At 57.0% G+C, this 26,156-nt stretch overlaps 2 protein-coding genes across 3 annotated transcripts; both read right to left on the reverse strand.

Moving 5' to 3' along the window:
• Window positions 1-182: 182 nt before the first annotated feature.
• Window positions 183-17,250, reverse strand: Abca7 (ATP binding cassette subfamily A member 7). The gene is made up of 46 exons (XM_038349363.1): window positions 16,867-17,250; window positions 16,688-16,781; window positions 16,249-16,390; window positions 16,052-16,164; window positions 15,869-15,942; window positions 15,515-15,595; window positions 14,919-15,129; window positions 14,689-14,828; window positions 13,949-14,065; window positions 13,676-13,849; window positions 13,000-13,229; window positions 12,500-12,676; window positions 12,008-12,230; window positions 11,663-11,884; window positions 11,381-11,582; window positions 10,898-11,008; window positions 10,230-10,401; window positions 9,818-9,949; window positions 9,444-9,583; window positions 9,182-9,319; window positions 8,806-8,993; window positions 8,670-8,727; window positions 8,278-8,564; window positions 8,067-8,103; window positions 7,724-7,861; window positions 7,487-7,638; window positions 7,243-7,367; window positions 7,063-7,161; window positions 6,615-6,902; window positions 6,475-6,507; window positions 6,200-6,377; window positions 5,944-6,113; window positions 4,904-5,081; window positions 4,695-4,810; window positions 3,944-4,088; window positions 3,724-3,847; window positions 3,290-3,419; window positions 3,098-3,218; window positions 2,954-3,016; window positions 2,410-2,516; window positions 2,058-2,199; window positions 1,819-1,953; window positions 1,442-1,545; window positions 1,249-1,341; window positions 527-767; window positions 183-414 (listed from the first exon to the last, which is right to left on the reverse strand). Exons 1-46 carry the CDS (start codon window positions 16,930-16,932, stop codon window positions 262-264), a joined length of 6,564 nt encoding a protein of 2,187 aa, XP_038205291.1. The 5' UTR covers window positions 16,933-17,250; the 3' UTR covers window positions 183-261.
• Window positions 17,251-18,915: 1,665 nt separating this feature from the next.
• On the reverse strand, window positions 18,916-25,713 carry Cnn2 (calponin 2). Of its 2 annotated transcripts, none has more exons than XM_038330844.1 (7): window positions 25,582-25,713; window positions 23,127-23,248; window positions 22,122-22,188; window positions 21,900-22,037; window positions 21,442-21,558; window positions 21,000-21,146; window positions 18,916-19,914 (listed from the first exon to the last, which is right to left on the reverse strand). In XM_038330844.1, the coding sequence occupies exons 1-7, from the start codon at window positions 25,642-25,644 to the stop codon at window positions 19,648-19,650; spliced, it is 921 nt and encodes a 306-aa protein (XP_038186772.1). In that variant the 5' UTR covers window positions 25,645-25,713; the 3' UTR covers window positions 18,916-19,647. The 2 variants fall into 2 exon arrangements, with proteins under 2 accessions (XP_038186772.1, XP_038186765.1); XM_038330837.1 differs by lacking the exon at window positions 25,582-25,713 and adding an exon at window positions 24,239-24,400.
• Between the last annotated feature and the right edge of the window lie 443 nt (window positions 25,714-26,156).

Genomic DNA, 26,156 nt, shown 5'->3' on the forward strand with positions numbered 1-26,156 from the left:
TGGAAGTGCCCATATCTCACGCCTGGGCTCACCCCACAGGCACTGCTTGGGGTCCAGTGGCTGTAACTGTTTCAGCAGCCGTCACCTCTGTGACCACAGACACATACACACATGGTACATGCAATAGTCTGCGTCTCGGTGCAGAGCCAGGGCTTCCACAGTGCAAACACACAGCTGCAATCTCACTGTTCTGGGTTCTCTTTATTTCCCCCACGGAGCCAGTGCGTGGCTCAAGGACGACTCAACCCAAGGCAGGCATGCTCAGAGCATGGTCTCCACAGAGCTAGGGTCTTCCAGGAATTGCTTGATACGTTTGGGGTGCTTCAGGCCCTGTGTGGAAACCTTCTCGGCTCCAGGCTCCTGCTGACTGTCCTCCTCCTCTTCCCCTTGGTCTTTGGAGAAATGCAGGAACACCTGACAGGGAGGTGACAAGGAGGGAACAGAAAGGCATGGAGGGAGATGTCGGCCCAGGGTCGTGAGGTCCTCAGCTCTTCCCTTCACGCCCTATTCTGGGTCCCTATGTAACCTCCTCCAGAGTGGTCTGGCTGACTGAGAAGTCCTCCACACCGTGGTCCTTGCCCTGCGCGGCCAGCTCGCGGAAAATTCGTGCCAGGGTGCAGCCGCCCCCAGGTGGCAGCTGGAATCGCAGAAGGCTGCCATGAGCCTCCCGGAGCTGAGCACACGGGAATGTGGCCATGAGGAAGGCTATCGCTGGTTCGGCCTGATCCGGTGAGACCCGGAGGGTCAGTGTGTGACCGGCCCCGAACCTAGAGGGGACAGGAGCAGGGATGCAGGCCTCTCTGCTTCCTACATCCGCTAGACATGTCTCTAGCTTGTCTTGTACGCCTGGATCTAGCCCAACTCCTCCTCATTCTGCTCTGCTTGGAAGCCACACCCACTCGTCTAAGAGGCCCCGCCCATATACAATATAACCCGCCCACAACCTGTAATTCCCCCCCCCCCGCCCCAATTCTTTCTGGCTTCACCCCCACAAGTGACTCCATTCTCTATCCTTTGGCTCCGCCCCTAGCGTGATCCCGCCCAAGCCCCTCGAACCCCACCTACCCACCCTCCGGGACCCGCAGAAGCTCTTCCTCCTCAACTAGTCTTTTCTAACTCTCCAGGGTTCACACCCAACTCTTCTGGCTCCACATCCACAGACCCGATTAACCCTTCTAGCCCCACCCACAACCTCGGCCTTCCCGACACAGGCCTGGCCAATGAGCCTGTCCATCACGCCCTGCTCACCTGCCTTTGAGATGTTGAGCGCTTCCCAGACATCGGAACCGGCCGTTCACCATGATGGCCAGGCGCGTGCAGAGCGCTTCGCACTCTTCCATACTGTGGGCGACAGTGTGAGCACAGCTGGGCCCAGCCTGCCTGTTCAGGGGCCATGCTCTGTCCCACCCCTGAGCTCTCTCGAGTGTGGCACGGAACTCACCTGTGCGACGTGAGTACCACGGAGCGGCCCTCGCGCACCACGGACAGCAAGCTGTTCCAAAGAAATCGCCGCGCACTTGGGTCCATGCCTGTGGTGGGCTCATCCTGCATGGGCGGGACAGACCTTGAACCAGGTTGGACCCCAGTGACAGCCCCTGACCTGCTCGAAATCTGCCCACTGGGGCTCCGCTCCGTCTAAGCCAGAGCACACTTCAATCAGACCCCACCTTGCTCAGGTCAAGCCCAAATGAAGGCCCCAGTCTTGTCAAGGCACCGTCCCTAAGGGTTCCATGAGCTCAGACCTCATCCCATCGCTAAGCCAGGTTCCATCCCACTCGGGTCCCACCCACAACCCACTCAGTCCCCGCCTCCACGCACCAGAAAGACCACGGCTGGGTCCCCAACCAGGGCCAGGGCTGCTGCCAGCTTCCGCTTGTTGCCTCCGCTGTAGGTACCCGCAGGTCTGTCTGCATAGCTAGGAAGGCCCAGGCGCACCAGGCCTGAGAGCGCTGTCTGCAGAGGTGTGGGGGTGGGGTGGGGATGGTGAGCGTGGGCGGGACCATACCAGAGAGGGGCGAGGCCATACCGAGAGGAACTGACCGCGGCGGCTTGTTCACCTGAGCAACCTGGGCCTTGGGTACCCCGCGCAGGCGCGCAAATAGCTCCAAGTGTTCCCGGCCAGTCAACAGGTCAAAGATGGCATCAGACTGGGGACAGTAGCCCATACTGCGGTGTGCGGAAGCTGGATCCTGGGCCACGCTGGGGGTGGGGACAGGAGGTTCAAGAGCTGGAAGGCCACCCATGCAGGATTGCACGGGTGTCTGTGGAGAGCCAAGGAGTCCCAGGGCACGCTAACCATGCACAGAGGGACACAGATCCCAGGGAGTAGCCTGGTGAAGTAACACACCCTTCCCGATGGGGGAAGAACCAGGGTTCGGGGTACATATGCCCCTACCGGGAGCCCCTTACTTGTAGCCTGCAAGAACTGCTTCGCCACTGCTGGGTAGCGTGTCCCCTGTCACCATGCGGAAGGTAGATGTCTTCCCTGCCCCGTTGACGCCCAGCAGCCCAAAACACTGAAAGGGAATCACAACCCTTCACATCCCCAGGCGGGGGCCATATCCAGGGTGGGTGGGGGCTGGGAGAGGCAGAAGTCTCCCACCTTGCCGAGAATGGTTTTGGGCACCCAAGGTATGATCTTTGTTTTAGTTATTTATGGTTTTGGAGACAGGGTCTCATGTAACTCAGGCTGACCCTGAACATCGAATCCTCCTGCCTCAGTAGGCTCAGGAGTGTTCACAAATGTGTTCTGATCCCCTAGTAGGCAGCTAGGGAGCCACAGCTAGCAAACGGGTTTGCGTGTGCCCAAGCCTCAGAGGCAGGACAGGTGCCGAAAGGGTGCCCCGCCCGGTGACCACAGTGGGTGCTCACTGAACAGGCTTGGAGAGGGGCAGACAGGCAGGAGGAACTCAAACAGCGGGCAGCCTCCAGCCTTGCCCAGTCCAGCACTCACCTCTCCAGGGGGGATCCCCAGGCACAGGCGATCCACTGCCGGGCTCTTCTGCCCACGGTACACCTGCAGGGGTGGGACCTCTTGAGAAAGGACAGAGTGCCCGTGCCACCCCCCACCCAGCACCTCTCCCCACCCTGGCCCTACCTTGGTCAGGTCCCGGAGGACCAGCAGGTCCCCCTTGGTGGCTCCCTTGGTCACCCGCTCCCTCTCTCGAGCCACATCCTCATCTTCCTCCCCCAGGGGTGGCAGCAGTCTCGGTTTGGGTCTGAGGATAGACAAGTGAATGACCCAGGGAAGGACGCTAGCCACCGCCACCCTCACCTAGTCCCCACTGACTGTGGCAGGAGGTGGCTGCGGTGCTGGAGCAGGAGTGTGACGAGGAGGAACAGGGGCCCCTGGGCCACCATGGCCAGAAGGTTCTTGCCGATGATGTCCCAGCATAGGGGTGACTGGAATTGCTTGTCTCCTGTGGGGACAGGAAGGACTGGGTCTTGTCCCCTGTCCAGACTATCCTATACTCAAGAAAAGTTGACTAAGGCCTGTACTGCTAAGGTATAACTGACTTAGACTATTAGACATCTCCTTTAATGTGTGATCACAGACCTTTCATGAAATGACCCTCTAATTATCTTTCCTTCACCTTTAATTTGACATCATTTTTGTGCCACATAAAATGGTCCAGTTAAAGGCAATGCATCTCACGTAATCAAGTCTGGAGGTAGGATTCTCAACAGTGCTGTTCACAGTCCCCGCTTGACAGACATTCTCACCCAAGCGTTCAAAGGCGTCCGCCATAGCCTGGTTCCGCACCATATCAATAAGCCCTCGGCCCAGGCAGAAGTGAGGGAAGATAAGAAACACTTGCTTCAGAATCCGGCTCACTTCTTGCAAGTTCTGTTCAGGGGCAGGAAGAGCCTAGCAGGTTAGCGGTTAAGCCCAACAGTGCCTGCTAACTCAACCCCAGCCCCAGGTTTTGTGACAAGATCCCACCTGATCTGAAAGCAGTTCTAGCACAAAGGTGGCCATGCTGCTGTTGATGCCAATGAAGAGGTTGATGCAGGTGAGCACCACATAGGCTGTACTGGGCACTGAGAAGAAGAAGGAGGCTGGGTACATGAGAGGCGTGATAGACCAGCTGAAAGGAAAGGGTGACAGGTACCATTGGTGACGTTAAGCACTGGGTGGTCCCCAGAACAACCCCTCTCAGATCTGTGTTATGTACCAGGACGTGATGAGCTTTTAAGGCCACATTGACTCAGCTCCCAATTCTAACTCCTTTTTGTTTTTTCTTGGTCTCACTATGTAGCCAAGGCTGTCCTTGAACTCACAGTGATCAACCTGCCTCTGCCTCCAAAGTTCTGGAATTAAGGAACTAAAGGTGTGTGCCACCACCTTGGGCTTTTTAAAAAAAGATTTATTCATTTTTATTTATGTGTGAGTGTTTTGTGATTTCTACGTACACACATCATGTGTGTACCTGGTACTTGCTGAGGTCAGAAGAGGGCATTGGATCCCCTGAAACTGGAGTTACAGAAGGTTGTGAGCCATTATGTGGGTCCTGGAAACTGAACCTGGGTCCTCTGAAAGAGCAGCCAGTGTTTCTAACCACTGAGTCATCTCTCCAACCCCTGAATCCCATCACTCTTGAGGTCCTATTGTACCTGAGAGTCTTTTTCTCTGGCTACTATGGATCTCCCCACTCCCACAAGAGGAGCAGATCCCAAAGGGCAGGGGCTCTCACCCATACAGCAGTAGTAGAAGCAGGAGAGCAGGCAGGTTCTGTGGGGACACGTAGGCCCTCTGCTGAAAGGCCAGGAAGATGAGCACCACTATGCACACTGCCACCAAGTAGTTACACTGTATCCAAGACAGGATTACCTCAGTAGCTCAGAGGACCAGGCACTGTGCCTCCCCTCTCCTCTCTTGTGGCAGGTGGCCAGCCACACATACCATGTCCCAGAGGAAATTGCCAAGCCAGTAGAGGGTTTGGGGTAGGCCGCTGACCAGCTGCAGGTGTTTGGCTCTGGTGACACGTTCTTCAATAAGGACCAGGGTGAAGCTGGCTGGGACGAAGGACATGGCGAAGACCACGCATATAGAGACAAGGATGTCTACTGAGGAGGCCATCCTGGGGGTGGGAGGTCAGGGGTGGTTCAGAGAAGAATGGGGCTTGATGCCAAAGTCTTTGAGATTGATTCCCCGACAGGAGAGAGGGCACGGCTATTTGGGGATTGATGGAGGACTCTCATTGGTTAATAAAGAAACTGCCTTGGCTTTTTGATAGGGCAGGATTTAGATGGGTGGAGTAGACAGAACAGAATGCTGGGAAGAAGGCAGTGAGGCAGACGCTTCAGGCAGTCACCATGATTCTCCGACCTGAGACAGATGCCATGAAGCCAGCCACCAGGTCAGACATGCTGAATCTTTCCCGGTAAGACACCACTTCGTGATGCTACACAGATTATTAGAAATGGGTTAATCAAGATGTGAGAATTAGAAAATAAAAAGCTGGAACTAATGGGCCAGGCAGTGTTTAAACGAATACAGTTTGTGTGTTGTTATTTTGGGGCATAAGCTAGCCAGGCGGCTGGGAGCTAGGCGGGAAAGCAGGCCTGTGGCTCAACACTACAGGGCATATAGTTCTGTGAGGTCTGGGCCTTTGGTACAAGTGGAATAAGATCCAGGATGCCTGGATGTTTCCCACCCTGAAAGTCTCTTGGCTTGTTTGTTTTGTTTTTGTTTGTTTGTTTTGAGGCAGGGTCTCTCTACATAGCCTGGAACTTTCCATGTAATGAGACCAGACTGGCCTTAAACTCACAGAGATCTCCCAGCCTCTGCTTCCTGTGTCCTGGGATTAGAAGCGGGCACCACCACCTGGTCTTTCCAGTGTTGGGATGGCATTCTGTCACCAGCCCCGGGCACAGGGAAGGCTCCAATCCAGCACCGACACCCCTGAACAACAGGCACTGGGAGCAGGCAGATGGACTCACAGCACGGCCTCAGACAGCTGCTCCTTGGTCAGGTTCAGAGGATGGTTGAGTGTAGTGATGCTGTGGGCGCGGCGTGCTGCGGCAGATGGTAGGAAAGCATGCAGGAGTCCGTTGTTGGCTCGGTTCACGAAGGCCACCATGGCATGCCAGCCCTTGTTGTTGAACCAGATCTGAGTGGAGGGAGGACCATGAGGTCCAGAGAAGCAAAGGGCCTTGGATGCCCTAGCTGCCCCCACCTCCCGGGTCCAGCTCCCACCTTAAGGCTGTTCTGGACATCAAGGCTCAGAGCCCATTGAGTGAGGTTGTTCAGGATACGGTCTAGGGCACCGCCGGGTTCCGGGGTCAGTAGCGCCCGCATCTCTGCCACTGTGTGGACCACTTCACGCCCTGAGGGCAGGTCTGGGTCTCGGCCTCCCAGGGAGAAGCCCCCGTATCTGGGAAATGGTTTGAGGTGGAGACAGGGAGAGTGAGGAGCGGGGAGAGCCGGCGGGCAGGCCAGCAGAGGGTTTCCTGCACCAGGCCCCACCTCACCTGACCTCGTCCACCCACTTCTTAGTCTTCAGGCTGTGGGAGGCACACAGGAAACAGTGAAACAGTCAAATGGGAAGGGTCAGAATGGGGCACGGGGCCCACCAGCTTCCCCAGTGGGCACACAGAGCCTGGGTGCTTACCCCCGGCGCACCAGGCTGGGGTAAGTCTTCACCAGGAAGTCAGACACATTTCGGCCAGTGAGGTTCTGGACCACCTCCCCCAAGCCAGCCATGGCCTGTGGTGGCGGCACCCCCCCAGCTCCCACTGGGCAGTCCGGCAGCAGACGGCGCACTCCAGGTTGGCTACATTGGCAGGCTGGGGACGGAGACTCTGGAGTCCAGTTGCCGCTGGCCAGGATGCTGGCCACATCCGCAGGGACCTCAGGGACGGAAAAGTAGCAGGCCAAGGAGTGTGTGCACTGGAATCCCCTGTGGAGTCGGGAAGGGATGTGGGTGCTGGGAGAGGGCGCTAGCAGACACAGACTCCACACAGCCAGAGGGGGACAAAGGCAAGGAGACACGGAGGGAAACAACTGAGGGAATGCCGGGGCAGGGGATCGCCAAGGAAAGTTGCTGGGGTTAGCCTCACCTGGCAGCTCCACCCTGCTCACTGGGGTCCTGCAGCCCGGCCTCCCCCAGCAGTGCCTCCAGCAGCTTCACCCGGTCGGGGTCCCCAGGGGCATCCTCACTGTGGGGTGACAGGCCAGCACTGTGACAGTGGCCATCTGTCACTCACCCACGTCACCTGCCCACTGTGCCCAGCACCCACCTGAAGAAGGAGACCTGGGGGCCGTACATAGCAGGGCTGAGCTGCAGGGGCGGGTATTGGCCAAATGGAGGGACAATGAGGCTGAAGAGCAGGGCCAGGCCCACAAAGAGAGCAGGCAGCACAATCTGGGGGACACGGCTGTCAGCACCCACCTCCACACATCCTACCCTGCTCCCTCTCCCCTGGCTTCCCAGACACCTGGGATAGTCACACGTCCTCTGTAATGCAAGCAGGGCTTTGTCACCTGTGCAAACAGGCCCCGGTGGCTGCGGCGGGCCAGCAGAAGACGCTTGTGGAGCAGAGCCCGGAGCTGTTGGCAGGTCAGTGCCCAGCCCTGCACCGGGGCAGCGGTGGCTGTGGAGCCCTGTGGGGCCTGGGGCTCCAACATCAACCTGGCTGTGGGGGATGAGAGGTTAAACTCCTGAACTTCTCTGGGGCCTTGGGGATGACAGTGGGTGTGGCGAGCATGCCAGAGACTCACCCAGCTCCCCATTTTCCAGGGCGGAAGCCTCTGGCCCTGTGTGGGGCTGCAGAGTGGCCGAGCAAGGGTGCAGGTGCTGTCTAAGGTCACTACTTGTGGAGCCAAAGAGGTTCAGGACTGGGGACGGGGTCTCTCCTCCTGGGAAGACAAAGTCAGAGTTCAAGGGGAGAAAAGGCCAGGATTCAGAGGGAGGGAAGACCTAGCAGAGGGAGGGAAGACCCAGCAGAGGGAGGGCAAACCCAGCAGAGGGAGGGCAGACCCAGCTGAGGGAGGGCAGACCCAGCTGAGGGCAGGCTTGACCCTGAACCTAGGGTGGTTGAAGGGCTACAGAGCTATGGCGTACCTTCTCTCTGTGCGTCCTCCACCACCTTTAGGAAGATCTGAGGAGACAGAGCAAGAGACTCACAGGAGTGATCCCCATATACCTTTTGGCTTCTCCTCAAGCCATCTCTAAGCTGCCCACCTTCCCTAAGAGCCCTTCCTGCCTGGAGCGCCCCCTTGCCACCCATAAGCAAACTCCAATTCATCCTTTGAAACCCCACCAGGTCCCATACCTCCTCAAGGCTGGTGTCTGAGACCCCGTAGCTGGTGAGCCCCAGAGCTGCCAGCTGCCGATCCAGTTCTTGGAAGACCATGGCAAAGCTGCCATCCAGGGCCCCCGCATAGGGCAGTGCCAGCACCAGCTCATGGGGCAGTTCCTCCACCAACCGAGCTCCAGGAACATGGCGCTGCACTAGATCTAATATCTGGGGTGTACGTGGGGTGAGGGGGGTTGCATCAGGAGCTGGGGCCTGGCTGCTCCTGTCCGAGGTCCCCTGGGTGAGGGTCGTCCCTATGGACACTGGAAAAAGGACAGGCACCCGGTTTGGGGTCGTGAGTTCTGTGGCTATGGGTTAAGTGGCTGCCGGCCCCCATCATTCCCTTAGGGGTCCCCTGAGCCACTCACCCGCCATGTTGCCCTTGCTGTCTGGCTTCTGCTTCTGGCTGGGGTCACCGCTGTCTCCCTTCATAGAGAAAGAGAATGGCCCGTGTCTGCAGGACAGAGCTGGGCACAGGGCTCAGGGGCTAGCTCTAGCCCTCACCTCCGAGTCCTGGGTGTGGAGGGGCCGGTCACTCTTCACCAGGGTCAGGTAGTAACCACAGCCCAAGTGTCGCCGCAAGAAAAGCGGGGAGCCACAGCAGCACAAAGAGCCGTTGGCCACCATGGCCACGCGATCTCCCAGCAGCTCCGCCTCATCCAGGTGGTGGGTGGAGAGGATGAGCGTGCGATCTGGACATGGGGGTCCAGTGCATGTAAACCTCTGTGCTCCCCAGGTCTCCACCCAGGTGGCAGTGTCTCCCAGGAATCACCTAAGCCTAGGCAGCAAACTCCTGAGCATCCCTCAAAACCCCATCCCAGCATTTCATAAGTAGAAAATAGGAACCTCGGGCTATTCTATCCCATCTTCCAGCTCTTACCTTCTCTGTACTTAAGTAGCAATTCCCAAATGCCACGCCGGGAAGTGGGGTCCACGCCAGCAGTTGGCTCATCCAGGATAACTACACGAGAGCCACCCACAAAGGCAATGGCCACAGACAGTTTTCGCTGCATTCCACCTGGGTGGAGAGAGTGACAGTCCTAATGTGACCCACCCAGCTATTTGCAAGACAGCCTCCCTTCCCCCCCGAGTGAGCCTCCGTGCCCCTCCCCCACGGAGGCGGCCTCTCTCCTCTGGCTCACCGGAGAGGTGCCGTGTCTGCGTGTCCCGCTTGGGGGTAAGCCCCACGTCCTGTATCAGATGCTCCTGCTCGGGCCCCATGGCAGCCGCACGCACACCTCTCAGTCGGCCGTAGAACCACACGTGTTCTTCCACGGTCAGCCTGTGGCCAGGGGTGACGGATACTGACTCCCTCGGGGGTGCGGCTCAGCTGATGCCAGGCCCCTCCCACCGCATCCTCCAGGCCCCTCCCACGCGCCCGTCCAGGCCCCTCCCACCGCACCTGTCCAGGCTCCTCCCACGCGCCCGTCCAACCCCTCCCCCGCGCTCTCCAGGCCCCTCCCACCGCACCCTCCAGGCCCCTCCCACGGCGCCCGTCCAGGCCCGCAGGACTCACATGTCGAACAACACGTTGTACTGTGGACAGATGCCCAGGTGGGGTCGGATGGCTGCCATGTTGGTCTGCACATCATAGCCCAGTATGGAGGCTGAGCCACCACTGGGTGGGAAAAGACCACTCAAGATGGACCTGTGGGTGCAGAGATCTCAGAGCAGTTGCCCTTCACGGACGGACAGAAGTCACCTACACTTACAGGGTGCCTGCTGTATGCCATGCCAAAAAACGGGGTCATGTGCGTCTTTTTTACAGGAGAGGGATGGAGTCGGAGGGACCCAGATCGTCTGTTTACTGTGGATCCGAACCAGACCCAGCTCCCGCTTCCACTGCACCCCTGGGAATCCCAACCCCAATGCTTCCTCCACTGGACAGAGGGGAACTGAGGGAAGAGGCATCGCGGCCGGCAGCTCACAGTGTAGTTGTCTTGCCAGCCCCGTTGTGACCCAAAAAGGCAGTGATGTGGCCTTGGTAGAAATCAAGGCTAAGTCCTCGTAGGGCTGGCTGTGGACAGCCGTGAAAATGCTTCTTCAGGCCACGAATGGAGACTCCAGGAGTGAGGCCAGGCGGTGGCTCTTCCACCAGAACTGCGGAGGGAGGACACGGTCAGCTCTGAACCTTGGGGTCCCTCAGAGCTGGCCAGCGGAATTAGGGTCCTATAAGAGTTCCGGGGGATGGGCACAGTGCAGGCATCAGCTCAGCTACTTAGGAGGCTGAGGAAGGATGCTCAGGGCTTTAAGGTCAGCCTGGGCAGCTTGCAAACTCTGTCTCAAGACAAAATGTAATAGGGTTGAGGGTGTGGCTCCCTGGTAGAGCCTCTGTCCAGAAGCCCCCCAGGGAGAAACGGGGGACATGGCTGGGGATACAGCCCCTGTCTAGATCCCAGCAAAGGGGCTGAGAAGTCATTCAGTGGTAGAAAGTTTGCTTAGCATGCACGAGGCTCTAGGGGAGGTCCCTAGAGGACATAACCAGGGCCTGGGGATCTGGGGCGTCCAGGGGATTGAGTTGCAGGACTGCTTTCTCTAGGGGAGAGAAGGGAGAGTCAGAATCAGCAAAAGGTCATTAATTGTCATAGGGCCTCACCCTTGGCATCTTGTGGGTCTGGGGCCAAGACAGAACCCTGGGGAGGCCCAGGCCCACACCAGTAGCTCCTCCGAAAGGGAAAATTCCATGGTTCAGGTATCCCATACTGGCCTGGTGGAAAGGGACACGCGGTTACACTAGTCACACTCATGAGATGTGAGAACTTCCAGGCCACACACTTAGAATCACGACGTCAAGGGAGAGAGGTCAGGAAGCCCCGCCCACTTCCTTGCCTCAGACCCTGCCCCTCAGAGGCAGCGTCAGCTAGGAAATGAACCTTCAGGAACTCAATATCCCTGAGACACGCCCTAAAATGTGGTGTCTTGTGGGCGGGACAGTAACAGGGAGCAGCAGAAAGCTCCACCCATCCTGGGCAGTACTAACCCAGACACCAAACAGCAGGAGGCAAAGTCTCTTGGAGCCCAATATCCCAACGACAGCCCCTAAGATACTCGGCCTCCAGGGAGCAAGCGCGGTCCCCACCTGGGTAGACGGCCTCCAGGTACCAGAGGGCGAGGCCGTAGATGGCGGCGTCCAGCAACAGGAAGGCGGACACCTGCGCCAGACTGAAGACATCCTCCGCGGGGCTCCTGCTCAAATTGTGCCACTGAGCCCCATCCCCCTGCTCCTCCAGCAGCGCTAGGCTTTCACATCCAAAGCCGAAGGCCACAGGAGACAGCAGGCTCTGGGAGGAGAGAGAGGGGGTCAGAGAGCTGGCCACACTCTGCGGGTGTCTGTCCCCTCGCAGGCCAGAACATCCCTCACCGCAGCTACAAGGCCGCCCAGCGGCAGGCGCTCGCGCCAGGCGACACACAGCACGTAGGGCAGGTAGAGGGAGAAGTAGGCGAGGCCCCCACAGGCAGCTGCCAGGTTGGCCCTGGAGAAGAAGGCGCTGAGCAGAAAACTCTGAGCCACGGTGGCCACCGCGAAGGCCGCCAAGAAGAAGAAGACGACAACCGGGTGGCTGTAAGGAAGGATTTCCCCTAGCTGGGAAAAAGCATAAGACTTTCAGGATTCCATTCCGAGATGGGTGCTGGGGATGCGCGCCCGAGCTTCACTCCACCGGTGCGTGTTGTATGTGCGTGTGGGGGGAGATGGAAGATCCCTCACCTTGAGCACCAACACCAGCAACGCGGCGCTGACCAGGAAGGGTCCCAGGCAGCTGAGGAACCAGCCAAGCCAGAGCACCGCGCGGCTCAGCCCCATGGCGCGCATGGTTTCTCGCAGCCGTGACTCTTTCTCGCGTACCACTGCCTTCACGGTGAGCGCCACCGAATAGATCCAGGCCAGAGTCAGAAACAACGGCAGAGACCGGCTCAGCACGCGCAGGAACCTATAAAACGGTGGGATAGTGGGGCGCAACTGGAGGACCCCAGCACAGAGTGCACACACGCGTGTGCACAAATACCATCCTGGGGTCTGCAGGCTTAGCAGCATCCTCAGAGGGCTGATCTAGCCAGAGGGTACCAGCTCCCAGCACAGGTCCCTTTGTTTCTTTATGGGAAGACCTTGGAACCCTGGAGGGTCCTTGAGCCCTCTACCGGTCCCATGTAGGGTCCCTCCAAACCACAAAGCCCAGGCGGGACGCAAGGGAGCTCTTACATGTCATCCACATAGCAGGGGTGAGGCATCTGCTGCAGATAGAGGCCTGTGCGCGAGTCCCCTCCACTCAGAACACGCACGGCTGCCTGCTCCAGCATGTCCTGCAGGTACACGAAGCCACCCCACACATATCGAAGGTCCATGAGAGGGTCTGCCGATGGCCCGGGGTCCCAAAACCTAGGAGATATCAGATTCAGGGGATAAGCTACACGAAAGTAAAGAAATGGGCAGGCTTCCCTTCCACCCCTTCCTTTCCCAAGTCCAGTAACACTATGAGCTAGCTCCCTAGCTCCACACTTGGGAAGTCCCATGTTCCACGCGGCTGGCAGCTCTTTGTAATAGGCTAGCCCCCATTGCGCTCGGCTCCACAGCGCGGCTCCCTCAACACCTTATCCCAGACCCTTGGCTACTCCTAGCCCCATCTCTCACTTCCAATACGCATGGTCTTGGCCCTGCCCACCACACCCTAGCCCCGCCCCCCAGTAAAGCTTCCCCCTCACTTGTCCCTGATCTTATTGGTCCTTGTGACATCATCGATATCCATTCTGATCTTGAATCGCAGGTGACCAGGACCCAAGGCTGGAGGTGACAGCTCAGATGGGCCCAGGGGCTCCTTAGGACTCAGGAAGACGATGCCTGCCCAGAGGCGGCGCTCACCCAGCAGCTCCAGGGCACGGGACACAAGAGTTGCCTCTGAGGGCACAGCCTCCAGCTTGTCTAGGGACACACACTGGGGTGGGGAGGGACGACATGAATTCCAGACTCTGGGGTGTGGCTGAACCCTCAGTCCCCAGTTCCTTCCCCCTCATGCCCCTAGATGACCATATACCACGACCAGTGGGCTGCCTTTTTAGACGTAAATGAAGCCCAGATGTCTCTTTGCTTTATCCTCCAGGACAGGATCTGCCGCTGGCCCCTTTCAGGTCACAAGGGAAAGCCCACTCCACTCCCTTTTTTTTGTTTGTTTGTTGGTTGGTTTTTTGGGTTTTTTTTTTTTTTTTTTTTTTTGAGACAGGGTTTCTCTGTAGTTTTAGTGCCTGTCCTGGAACTTGCTCTGTGGAACTGGCTGGACTCGAGCTCACAGAGATCTGCCTGCCTCTGCCTCCCGAGTACTGGGATTAAAGGCATGTGCCACCACGCCTGGCCCCCACTCCACTATCTATGAAAACCCCTCACCTCTATGATTTGGCCCAGTATTCCTGCCAGGTGCCCTATGTCCATGTGGGCCTCCCGCCAGCTGTAGCCACCCCTACTAGGGTCCAGAAAATCTCTGACAATCTCCAACTGCTTCTGGCCTCTGGGTGTCTGCTGCTCCTGCCCTGGCCCTGAGTACACCACTTCCAGCAGCCTCTGGGGAAGGGGAAAATGACAGGTGAGGAGGGGCCTCTGTCCCCCCTTCCTGTCTGCACACCCTAGCCTCCTGAAGTGGCTGCCTCCAGCCCAGCCCACCTGAAGCATGGCCATGTTTGCACTGTCATTCATGAAGTTGAAGATCTGAGGTCCTAACACCTCCCAGACCTCTTGTAGGTCCCTCAACAGAGCCAGCTCCTCGAAGGTCCGGTTCACCTGCAAGTGGGCATCTGAGATCAGCTCGAGGCTGCCTTCCACATACCTGCTCTGACCCCGGCCATGTTCTGCCCCTCCACCTCTGGGCCTCCATCCTCGTCGTCGTCATCATCATCATCATCATCACCGAGTCTCACTGTGTATCCCTCACAGAGAGCCGCCTCCCTCTGCCTCCCAAGCGCTGGGATTAAGGGCATGCACCACCGACATGGGGCTTTTCTTATTTCTGAGACAGTGTCTCCCACTATAGCTTAGGCTGGACTCCACATGTTCCTGCCTCAGCTTCCTTCTGAGTGCTGGGATAATAAACCTATACGGTCAGGTTCTAAAGAGCTGCCGCTTTAACTTGTGTTTTACTTTTTAATTTTTTTCTTTGTATTTTGAGTTCTAGGGATGTATACCAGGTGACCCCCCCCCTCACCACTGAGCCCTCCCCTCCCCCAGAGCTCCTGAGAAATCCTAGGCAGGGAGTTCTACCCAACCATGTCTCCAGCCCCTCATTGGGGAGTTCTAGGCGGGGCTCCACCCTGACCACGCCCCCAGTGCCACATCTAAGACTTATTCACTGTTACTGGCCACCTGACTATGGGTACTGTGTAAATCGCTGTCCTCCTGTGTCTCACCTGGGTCATAAGCTTCCGGGTGAAGTTTGTGTCAGGGGCAAAGAGGATTTTCCCAAGGATCAATGGCTTCAGGCGCCTCCAGAGCAGCCGCGACACAGGATGGTCACCCAGAGTCCCCATGAACTTGGAACAGGCAGGACCTGGTATGGGGGGGGTAACATGAAGCCCCACTGCATCCCTCTACCCTCCATCGGGCCCATGCAGAACCCAACTCAGCTGTAGTGACTCACTGAGGCTGATGTCAGGCTGGGCAGAGGCCAGCTCTGGACCCATGAACTCGTTGAGCTGGGTGGCGTCATACCAATTGAGGGAGAGGCCCCCTGGGCTGCTGGGCCCCTTGGTACTGCAGAAGACCTCTGAAACCAGCTCCAGCGAACCAGCTGACCCTCGGGGCCTCTGAAGCAAAGCTCGGAGTTCCAGCAGGCTGGGCAGCACCAGGAGCTAGAGAAAGATCACCAGGTGGTGCTGGGTACCTCCTGTAGAATGTCCCAACCCCCCTTTTGTTTATTTTATTTTATTGAAACATAGTCTCATGTAGATGGCAAGCCTTATTTGTTATGCATCCTCTATGTCCTGAGTGCTGGAATGACAGGAGCATTATGGGGAGGCTAGGGGTAGAATGCAGGATTCCATGCATGCTGGGCAAATGCTCTACCAACTGAGTTACAAGCACTCTAATAACTGAACTGCATCGCCAGCCCTTCTGTCTGTTTGTTTTTGTAGCCCAGGCTAGCCTCAAGCTCACAGTTGCCCCGCCCAGCCTCAGGGGCCCCTTAAGGTTCCCTCGGCTTCCTGGCCAGGGTGGAGACGGGCTGGGGCCTCTCACCTCCTGAATAATCTCCCTGGTGGCATTCAAGAACTCCCTCATGGAATCCCGGGTTTCACCCAGCACAGGTCCCAGGGATGCCTGCAGGCAGGAGAACAAAGTGGCCGAGACCTGGGTGGACTGCTCATTGGTCCTCAGGCCTCCTGATCCTCCGGCATCCACCTCCTGAGTGCTGAGATGCCAGAGGAGTTGGGATGGAGTCCATGGCTTCTTTAGTGATGGGCGGGTGAGCACCCCGCTCCCCCCACTGAGCCCCAGTCTCAGCTTCCATCCATCACACCTCTTTTACAAATGAGGTGCGGGAGGGGAAGGGGCTCATTCCAGGAGTCCCTCACCATGCCAACCCCTCCTCACCCCTTGCAGGATCTTTTTGAGCTCAGTGGTCACTGACGCTTGCTTGTTTGGCAGGTTACTCTCTGGTGGCCAGGCTGAGGGGAGGGGGTGCCAATGTTAGGCAAAGCTCAGCTTGCGGTCCTCCCTCCCCTACCCCCTGCCCGATCCACAGCCCTCTAAGCTGAGGGCTCTGTCATCCTCTACCTCCACCTCCCGAGGCTCTGAGCAGGGGCATCAGTTTCCCCAGGGCAGCCAGCATCTCCCGAATGCTGCGGCCCCCCAGCACTGCACGAGCATCAGCAAGGAGCCTTGAGATCCTGGGGGCAGACAGGGGATGGGAGCTGGGGCTCAAGTCCCAAACCCCACTCATTAGCCAGCCCCCACCCGCCCACTTTACCCACAGGGAATTCTTAAAGTTGCTCAGGACCCCCGGCTTCTCGCCAGGCGTTGGCTGCTGGAAACAGGAGTTGTTCACGTTGCAGATAAGGCCCTGCAGCCAGGGCAGGGTGCCAGCAGATGGGAGTGGCTTGTTTGGAAAGTGGCCTGGGGGAAGAGGCACCAGCTCGGAGTCACCCTCCCTGGTAGACGATCACCCAGTTCAACCCCAGCTCGAGGCTTGGCAGGAGAGGTTTGTCCTCCCACGACACACAGTGGGCCTCTTTTTCCCTTCCTTCCTTCCTTCCTTCCTTCCTTCCTTCCTTCCTTCCTTCCTTCCTTCCTTTTTCTCGACAGGGCTTTTCTGTGTTCCCTAGGCTGGCCTCGAACTCAGAGCTCCGCCTGCCTCTGCCTCCCGAGTGCTGGGGTGCGCCACCACCGCCCGACGCACACAGTGGGTCTTACATTCGTGGTGCTCCAGTGGGGGGTGGGAGTGGCGGACGGCCACCAGGATGAAGAAGAGGAAGAGGGGCCACAGTAGCTCTACCAGTAGCTGGATCTGGGGTGGAAATGTGTAGAGACTCTGTGGGACCGTGATGAACAGACAGCTGCCACTGCCCCACACCTGTATATCTTGGCCTTACCGGCTGTCTCCTTCGATACGTATAATTTTTCCACAGGAGAAGCATCAGCTGTGTGCAGAAGGCCATGACGACTCTGGACGAAGAACAGAGCAGAAAGGAGAGCAAAATAGGCTAAGGGTGAGCTGTGTGGTTCAAGGCAATGCCTGATGGTCTCTGGTCTTCATCCTTCAATCCACCAGTCATCCGCCCTTCGTACTGAGCTGCAGGAATCTCTGGTAAAGAGAGTCCCGCAAACATCAAGGGGTGACCAATGGGAGCGCGGCCCGCAGCCGTCCTCGTAGCTGATTGGCTGAAGGGCTATCGCTCTGGACAGGATGAAGGCTGGGGTCTGGAAGACCCTATTCGCATTCTTAGAGGGCGGAGCTAGGATTTAAGACCTCGGAATCTGACCTCCACCCTCAGCCTCATCCAGGACCTGAGTCTCGGTTCCCACGGCCCCCAGCGACCCACGGTGAGACCCGCAGCCTCTGTCTCCAGTGCAGCCCGAATCCCACGTCCACCTGGTCCTCCATGTTACAGTTACAGAAATGTAAATTGAGGCTCAAAAAGGGGCAGAGTCACGCTCCCAAGGAAACCGGAGATGAGCGAGGGCCGGCCCCCAAGTGTCAAAAGGTTGGAGCAGACGACCTCCCCGAACTTCTGCCTGTGGCCTACTTCATGATTCAGACAGGGAAACTGAGGATGACAGAGAAGGGAGTGACCAATGTTTAACCATCTACGTGGGAACTGGCGGCTTCCACTGGGGATCTGGGAATCTGGGAGGACCGGAGTCATCTAGAAAGCGGGGCGCTGCAGGCCAAGGTCCCTCTAGGTGACCAGATGCCCGCTGTGAGAAAGTGATCAGTTTCCCACACCCACACTCGCGGGAAGGGGAAGAAAGGGCGAGGCAGAGTAGGGGCTCGCCTGGAACCCCTAAGTATCAGGGAACGTGGCTCCGCCCACCCTAACCCCACAACACCCCAATTCGCCAGACCCCACCTTCCACCCTCTTGGGGCTGTCCTCACCGTTCCGAGGCCCATCCACCTCCGCTCTGCCCCGCAGCGGCAGGGGTGCGCGGCCCCTTTAAGAGGAGCCCCCACATCAACTGCAAGCGACGCCCTTCACAACCCGGAGTCCCAAGCTGCACCAGCCCCGCCCCCAAGCGCTACTATTGGACAGTGCACTTGTCACTCACACGTCTTTGCCATTGGAGGAGGCGGGACCTCAGCCCGGGCGCGCGGAGCTGGGTTTCTTAAAGAGAACGTAGGCTTCGGCCTGCGTCACGTTGGTTTCACAGGGACGCAAACACGTGGAGGACCCCAAAGAGTTCAGAACTCAAAAAGGCCGCTCGCCCCTACAGGGGAATCCTCTGTCAGCTCTCCCCAGGAACTCTTTACTCTTTTATTATTACTATTATTATGATGATGATGATGTATACAGTGTTCTGTCTTGGTGTATCCCTGTGGGCCAGAAGAGGGTCCTGGATCTCATTACAGATGGTTGTGAGCCATGAAGTGGTTATTGGGAATTGAACTCAGGACCTCTGGTAGAGCAGCCAGTGCCCTTAACCTCTGAGCCATCTCTCCAGCCCCCAAGGGCTCTTTCTTAAATATTTATTTGAGACTGGCTCATACCTTGGTAGCCCTGACAGGCCTGGAAATCACTGTAGACCAGGCTGGCCTTGAACTCAGAGGAAGAGGTTTCCTCTGTGCTGGCGACCATGAGTGACCTTTATTTTTAATTTGTTTATTGGGATAGGTCGCATGTGTGCCTGACACATATGTGGAGGCCAAAGGACAACTTCCTGGAGTCTGTTCTTCCCTTCCAAAGGCAGCAAGTGCCTTACACCTCCATGCAGCTCCCAGCCATTAGCCTGGCTTTAGAGTCGTGGTTTTGAGGATGTTCAGAGGGAACCAGTGAAGGACACAGCCTGTTCTTCCACCTTGGCCCTGACCTTAAAATCATTTCAACTGGGTCTCAGTTTCTTCTCCTTACCCCTAACTTTTGTGCATGGCTTGCCCCTGATTCTAAACAGCCCCCCTCGGTCATCACCAACGTCAGGAATACCCTTCACTCTTAGAAACGGAGGTTTTTATTGGTTTTGGTCCACACAGGTATTTCACATTATCTGGAAGCAGAGAGGCCCCTGTGGGTCGGTCGGGTGCACAGCTTCTGGACGCAGGGTCGGAGTCCAGCACGGGTGATCAGCCCAGTGCAGGAGGAGCAGAGAGGTGGAAACCCAGAGGAATCTGAGGGTCTCGGAAAAGCAAACGCAGTCCCTCAGAATGCCTGCAGTATTTAGAGCCCAGGTGCACCCCCATACCTTTAGGGGGAACAAACAAAACACAAAACCCCTTGTTTCCTTTCACTGAAACTGCCTGCAATTTCCATGGGATCACACACCACAAACTGAAGAGATGAAGTAAGCCGAAACTCTTTGGGTTTAGGCCCTTCCAGAGCCTTCTGAGAGATGAAGAAACCCAAAACTCTGGGTTTAGGCTCTTCCAGAGCCTTCTGAGAAATCTATAGCTGGGTACTCTATCAAGTACCCCCATGTTGCTTACTGGGTGGGTCAATCCTGGGAAGGAAGCAAGGCATGACAGGTGAGGGGCACAGCTAATGCAGACCTCTCCTCCCAGCCCTCAGGAAGCTGAGGCAGGAGGATTGCAGTGAGTTCAGGGCCAGAGAGGGCCACAAAGTGAGGCCCAGTTTCAAAAAACAAAACAACACAATGAAAACACATAAAACAAAGAAAAACCCACACAGGGATGCTGATATGGGGAGCCAGCACCCTTGGGTGTTCAGTAGCCCGCCTCCTCCTGGCAGTATGCCAAGTACTCAGGGCCCTCGCCATGGCTGTCACCCCCGACAGGTGCCCCATCAGCTGCTGGGCCCTGTGGGCAATACTTGGGGTCGTATATCTGCCGCCCCAGCCCGAAGACCTGGCCGCTCTGGTTGGCGCCCTGCGTGTAACCCATCTGCAGAGACATGGAGGAGTTGTCACACTTGTCGGTACCCAGCTTGGTGTCATAGATGTGTCTCCGGGTCCCTGGAGCTGTCATGCCCACCTGGAGATAGGAGAGAGGGGCTCAGAAAGGGGACCCCCTAATTCCCTCAATATACCGCCCCAGCAGTTCCCTACAAGATTTCCAAAGCTTAGCTAAAACCTTTTATTTTTTTATTTTATTTTTATTTATTTATTGGTTTTTTGAGACAGGGTTTCTCTGTGTAACAGCCCTGGCTGTCCTGGAACTCGCTCTGTAGACCGGGCTGGCCCCAAACTCACTATGTAGCCAAAGATGACCTTGAACTCCTGATCCCCCTGCCTCCACTTTCTGAGTCCTGGGACAGCAGGCAAGCATGACCCTTTGTGCCATGCTGGGGACAGAAGCCAAGTCTCACGCATGGTAGCAGAATGCTATGCACACTGAGCCTCACCCTGGCCCCTGAAACCCTGGCAAAAGGAGGCTGAGACAGGAGGATTGCTGAGAGCTCAAGACTATGGACTACATAGTCAGGCCCTATCTCAAATCCAACCCTCTGCACAAAAATAAAATAAATCAGACTTTTTGACCACCTGTAAGCACCAGCACCCCACTTTCTCCTTGTCCCCCCACCTGGAACAGAGACTTCCCCAAAACCTCAGGGACACAGGCAACAGCTTAGATGGGGGTGTACACTTGGGGGAAACTGAGGCACAGAGTAGGGTTGTCACGTCTGAAAGTGATGTGGGAGGTCCTTCTGTCTATGTGTTGCTTTTATTGTTAATGAATAAAGAAACTAATTTGGTCTACAGCAAGGCAGAACTTAGCTAGGCAGGGAAAACTAAACTGAATGCTGGGAGAAAGAAGGCAGAGTCAAGGAAAAGTTATAGAGCCAAAACTTTGCCAGGAAGCCACAGCCACATGGTGATACACAGATTAATGGAGATGGGTTAGTTTAGGATATGAGAGTTAGCCAGAAATATGCTTAAGTTATTGGCCAAACAGTATTGCAAATAATATGGTTTCTGTGTGGTTATTTTGGGTCTGAGCAGCCAGGAACAAACAACCGGCCCCCTACAATACCAAAGCACACACAGTGAGAAAGACACAGAGTGGAGGCTACCCTGAGGCAGGGGACAAACAGCCTGGGTGCTTGAGGCGGGACCCACCTGACTGGCACACTTATTGGTGCCCATCTGGAGGCTGATGGTGCAGTGATCCATGGGAGGCAGGATGTGGTTCTTGGGGTCATAGAGGTGTCGTCGGGTACCATAAGCCGTCATGCCAGACTGGCTGGCACATTTGTTGGTGCCCATCTGCAGGGGAAATGTGGGGGTTAGGCTGTGGATGCCAGCTTTTTCAGCCTTCCTGACGCTGTAATCTTCAGTACAGTTCTTCACGTTGTGGGGACCAAGCCCATCATAAAATTATTTTTCTTGCTACTTCATAACTGCAGTTTTGCTACTGTTAGGAATTATAATGTAAATATCTGATATGCAACCCCTTGAAGGGCTCTTTCAGGCCCACAGGGGTCGTGACCCACAGGTTGACCTTTGGCCTAGTCCCTCCCTGGAATTCAAGGGTCAGAGCACTGTCTGGGGTGGCGCTTACCTGCAGCCCAATGACACACTGGCCGGCCTTCATGGTAGCATCATCAAAGTTCCTCTCCTGTTTCTCTGAGTATTTGACCCCGATGTCCACACCGCTCTGCAGCCCCTTGGTCTTGGCCTGGGTGGGAGTGAAGGGAGCCGGGGACCCTCAATCCAGGTCAGTGGATACAACGCCCCAGAAATACATCCACCACGATCGATCCCCACAGGCGGCTGGCCCCACCCTTCAGACCAGAGCCATCTGTCCGGGCCCCACACAGGGACTCCTCCTTCTCCTCACATGCCCACATCTCTTCACGGCTGTTCCCCCAACCTAACCGCTGCTCTACCAATCTTTCCACTTTCTCTCTCCTCCCCGCCTCCCACATCAGAGTGACTCTTAGGAGGCCTGGCCTGTGTCTGTCTGGTTCGCCTTGCTGTGAGATTCTGGGCTGCCCACCAACCCCCTCTGGACCTTACTTTTCCCGCCAGCGCGAGCAGAGACACTTGCACCTGCGTCATGTTCCCGCTCTCAAACAGGTCATTGGCCTCAAACAGGTCCACGGGGTTCATGCCATAGCCGACCATGGCCTTGATGAAGTTGGAGAGGTTTTCTAGCTGGGAGGAGGCAGGGAAGGGCAGTGAGCCCTGTGTACACATGGGCAGGGTAGGGCATCCCCTGTCTACTTGCCAGCTCCTCACCTGGTGCCAGTTCTGCATAGAGCGGTTGATCTTGGGAACAGAGCCCGGTTGGAGGTTGTTCATGAGTCTGGGAAGAAATGACCCAGGACCCCCCTGGTCATTGGCATTCTGACCTCAGCACGCTCACACTTTCCCGCGCCACCTCACAGCCTCTACCCAGCCTCAGTTTCCCTTCAGCTGCCAGCAATGGATGCTAGGAATATAATCTTGAACCATGGGGTTTGGGGGGGAATCTAAGAATTTTGACTATAGTTTCTTTTCACATGCACACTGTAGAATATACGAACAACAGATGCATAGCACGCAAGATGGAGAAACTTCCAGAAGCGTTATCCGCTGAAGGGGAAAGGCCTAGGGTAGGACTGATCACAGCTGGGGGGGGGTACAAGGAAACACCAGACAGGGACAGAGAAATACGGTTGGAGACTACAATACTGCAGAAAAAAGACAAGGGGCCAGATAGAGGGCTCAGAGGTCAGGGTGATTGTCACTGTTCCAGGCCCTAGGTTCAGTTCCCAGCACCCATGTCAGGTGACTCATAGCCAGCTCCAGGGATCATAGCGCCATCTTCTGGCCTCTGAGGTAAGTGCACTCATGTACATCATATACTCACAGGGGCACACAAGCCTAATCACTCTCGCGTGTGCACACACACACAAACTCAGAAGTAAAAGTGAAGCAAACCCTAAATAAAATAAGATCAATAGCTGGGCGGTGGTGGCGCATGCCTTTAATCCCAGCACTCAGGAAGCAGAGGCAGGCAGATCTCTGTGAGCTCACGTCCAGCCTGGTCTACAAGAGCTAGTTCCAGGATAGACTCCAAAACTACAGAAAAACCCTGCTGCCAAAAACAAAAACAATAAACAAAACAAACAAATAAATAAAGACAAGAAATAAGCCAAGAGAATGAAAACCAAAAGAGAGACTATGCAATAAGACAAGGAAAAAAAAAAAACTAGAAACGAACAAGAGAGTGCTGATGTCTGTATGCATGTTAGCACTTACGTGCACAAGATGACCCCATCTTTCAGGCCCTTCTGGAAGTCAGGGCCAATGGAGAGGCCCGTGAGTCCTTCAATCCAGCTGCGGAGCTCTGCTTCCTTCTGGGGGTCATATTTGGACAGGAGCTGAGAAGCAAGGAGCATAGGGATTAGCTGGGGTGTGGACACACCCTGCAAACTCTCAGACAGTAGGGGAAGAAGGGACAAAGGATCTCATGTAGCCCAGGCTGGACTTAGATGACCCTGAACCTGTTCTCCTGCCTCCACCTCCCCATACCTGGATGAAACTTGTGTGCGACTGGGAAGTGCTTGGGATAAAACCTGAGCCAGCACTCCGCCAACAAAGCTACACCACCAGCCAGATCCCGGCTTCTGCCGCTGACATCATCTACTCCAAGCACTTCCTATCTGCCCGGGGCTTTGTCCTGTGACTTGAGGGCAGCATCCAGAAGGTCCTCCACTGACATCATAGCGGCCTGTTATTTTTCATGGCTGAGCAATATTCCAGCCAGCAGGCCACCCCAGGAAGACTGTCTCCACATGACTGGGTTAAAAAAAACAACCCTGAGATTTCCCCCAGACACACCCACTTCCCACAGGCTCACCCCTGAGCATCTCAGGCCTGGACAGGCAGGGATCCAGCCAGGAGTCTGGCTGACCACCTCACGGGAGGAATAGGCTCTCCAGTGGACTAGAAGGACCCTAGAGAACTGCCCGTGGGCCTGGCTCCTGCCATGTGGAGGACCACAGCGGGTTCTAGGCTCTCCGGGTCTCAGTTCTCCATTTTTTATTTTTTGCTTGTTTTGTTGAAATGCGGTTTCTCTGTGTAGCCCTGGCTGTCCTAGAACTTGCTTTGTATACTAGGATAGGCTGGCCTCAAACTCAGAGTTCTGCCTGCTTCTGCTTCCAGAGGGCTGGGATTAAAGGCATGTGCCACCTCGAACTCACAGAGATCCCCCCTGCCTCTGCCTCTGCCTCCCAAGTGCTGGGATTAAAGGAATGCACCACCATGCACAGGGCTCCCCTTCCCATTGCGTTTTTAAACCTTTTGAAGTGGGATTAGCTGCTCACAGAGGGAAAAAAAGGCCTTGGGGGGCGGGGAACAGCTGATCCCACCTGTGGGAGTGTCCCAATCTTGCAGGAATGAGCAGGGGCTGGGCCTGGATGCCAGGCATGCCAAGTCCAGCTGGGCCACGTCCCTAGAGGCTCTGAGAACCAAGGAAGGGGGCAGAGTCCCAGTCCCAACCGCTGTGGCCACCTCCCTCCCCGGCAGCACATTCCAGCCCGCCAGCCACAAACTACCAGGAATGCGGTGGCCTCCCGGTCTAAATCAGGACCAGCTGTTCCCCAGTGGCCAGGACCCTCAGCCGCACTGAACAAAGCCCTACGGGATCTGAGGGCGGTCAGGGGGGTAAACTGAGACACGTCTCTGGGGCTCCCCTCCCAGTGGAAAATGAGACCATTTGTGACCCCAGCAGGCTGGTTGGGGCCATTCCTTGTTCCAGCTCCACAGTCTGACAGAGATGGAAGGAATCTCCGACCTCAGCCCTATGTAGCGGGTACCCTGTCCCCCTCGCCCCACCCAGCTCCTAACTGTTCTATCCTGGGCGCTTTCCTCAGTCTCTCTCTGTCTCATTTCCTCTTCCCAGGAAGGTGTCCAGCTCCCTGCTCCCTGCAGGAATCAGTCAGGGCCCTGGGACCCGCAGCCCGGGGTGGGAACTGAGATGGCAGCTTGTCCCGGTCGCAGATGCGCCGGGCTGGTGGCTTCAGCATGCCCAGGCGGGTGGCCCGGCTTTGCTGAGTGTGAAACCGGCCTTCTCAGGTGCCAGGCGGGTGTGTGTGGGAGCGGGTCTACCCGGAAGGCGAGCTCCCCTGAGTCTGGGATCGGATCAGCGTCCCGTTCGTCCCTCCATTCATCAGATCAGGACTCCTAGCTGTGTGTCCGTCCCTCGGACACTGGTGACTTCGATGTCCCGCTGTGCCCGAGACCCCTCACCCCATGAGCCCTCTCCCAGGTGTGAGTGGGGAGTCCCAGGAGGGGAGAGGGGAGCCACACCCTGTTAAGAAGGCCCCGGTCCCGCCCCCTTCCCGTCCCCAACTTAAATGGCTCGAAGGGGGGGAAGAAAGGTAAGTGCTAGCAGGTGCTGAAGCCGGGGTCGCGGGGATTGCGGGGGGTCGCTCCTCCCAGCATCCCGCCTGCTCGCCCACTCCGGGGTCTTGCTTACATCCTTCCAGGAGCTCGGGACGCGGAGGACCCCCCGGGGCGGGGGTGCGGGATGTCCAGGGGCGGGGCTGCAGGAGCACCCCGGGTGCAGAGAAGTGGGGTGTCCCTCCCAGATCCCACAGACCCCGGTTTACCCGAGCGCCCCCAGCCCTCGGGGGTCGGAGCAAAGCCATCCCGCTCGCGTCGGTGCGCTCCAGGCTGCGCCCCGCGCAGGGCTGCGTCCGCGCCCACTCACCCGGTTCCTGACCTCGGCCGAGAGCCCGTAGGACGGGCCCTTGTTGAACTGCGTGGAGCTCATGGCGGGACTGACGGAACCGGCGCGGGACGGGCGGACCTAGGGACCCGCTGCTGGCGGACGGTCCTGGACAGGGCTGAGCGCCGCCCCCGCCGCCCATTGGCTGGCGGAGCAAATGTCCTTATAAGGCGTGGAAGCGCCGAATTCCTGTAGCCGCCACTTCCTGAGCCTCCCTCGGCCGCTGGGACCCCCTCCCGACGGAGCCACCCAGCATCCCCGCCGGGCGGGAGGGCCCCCCGCCGCTCCCTCTGGAGTTACAGGAAACTGAGGCAGCGAGGGGTGTGGGCTTCCTACTAGTCCCCACCCCGTACCATAGTGAGAGGAAACTGTTGCGCGGGACCCCAAACCCTAACGTCTGGAATGAGAGTCCCTCTCTGCCACTACAGGCGCTTACCAGCCTGTATTTTCCCCCCAAATATCTCATAGTGAAGGGATGTAGACAGGAATCAGGACAGGCTAATTCAGAGGAGGAGGCCGTGGGAGCTAGGGCATTGGCGGATGAGTAGGAGTTTCTC

Source organism: Arvicola amphibius, chromosome 1 (assembly GCF_903992535.2).
Source record: "Arvicola amphibius chromosome 1, mArvAmp1.2, whole genome shotgun sequence".
Lineage (NCBI taxonomy): Eukaryota > Metazoa > Chordata > Mammalia > Rodentia > Cricetidae > Arvicola > Arvicola amphibius.

Excerpts from the sequence above, each read along its gene's own strand:
- Abca7 (XM_038349363.1), bottom strand. The coding sequence starts at position 16,932 with ATGGCCTTCTGCACACAGCTGATGCTTCTCCTGTGGAAAAATTATACG. Across the intron at positions 16,165-16,248 it reads AGCAACTTTAAGAATTCCCT|GATCTCAAGGCTCCTTGCTG; the intron begins GTGGGTAAAGTG and ends GTCTGCCCCCAG. Across the intron at positions 768-1,248 it reads GCTCAACATCTCAAAGGCAG|GTTCGGGGCCGGTCACACAC; the intron begins GTGAGCAGGGCG and ends TGTCCCCTCTAG.
- Cnn2 (XM_038330837.1), bottom strand. The coding sequence starts at position 24,400 with ATGTGCTGCCGGGGAGGGAGGTGGCCACAGCGGTTGGGACTGGGACTC. Across the intron at positions 22,038-22,121 it reads CTATGCAGAACTGGCACCAG|CTAGAAAACCTCTCCAACTT; the intron begins GTGAGGAGCTGG and ends GCCTCCTCCCAG. Across the intron at positions 21,559-21,899 it reads TGCTCGCGCTGGCGGGAAAA|GCCAAGACCAAGGGGCTGCA; the intron begins GTAAGGTCCAGA and ends ACTCCCACCCAG.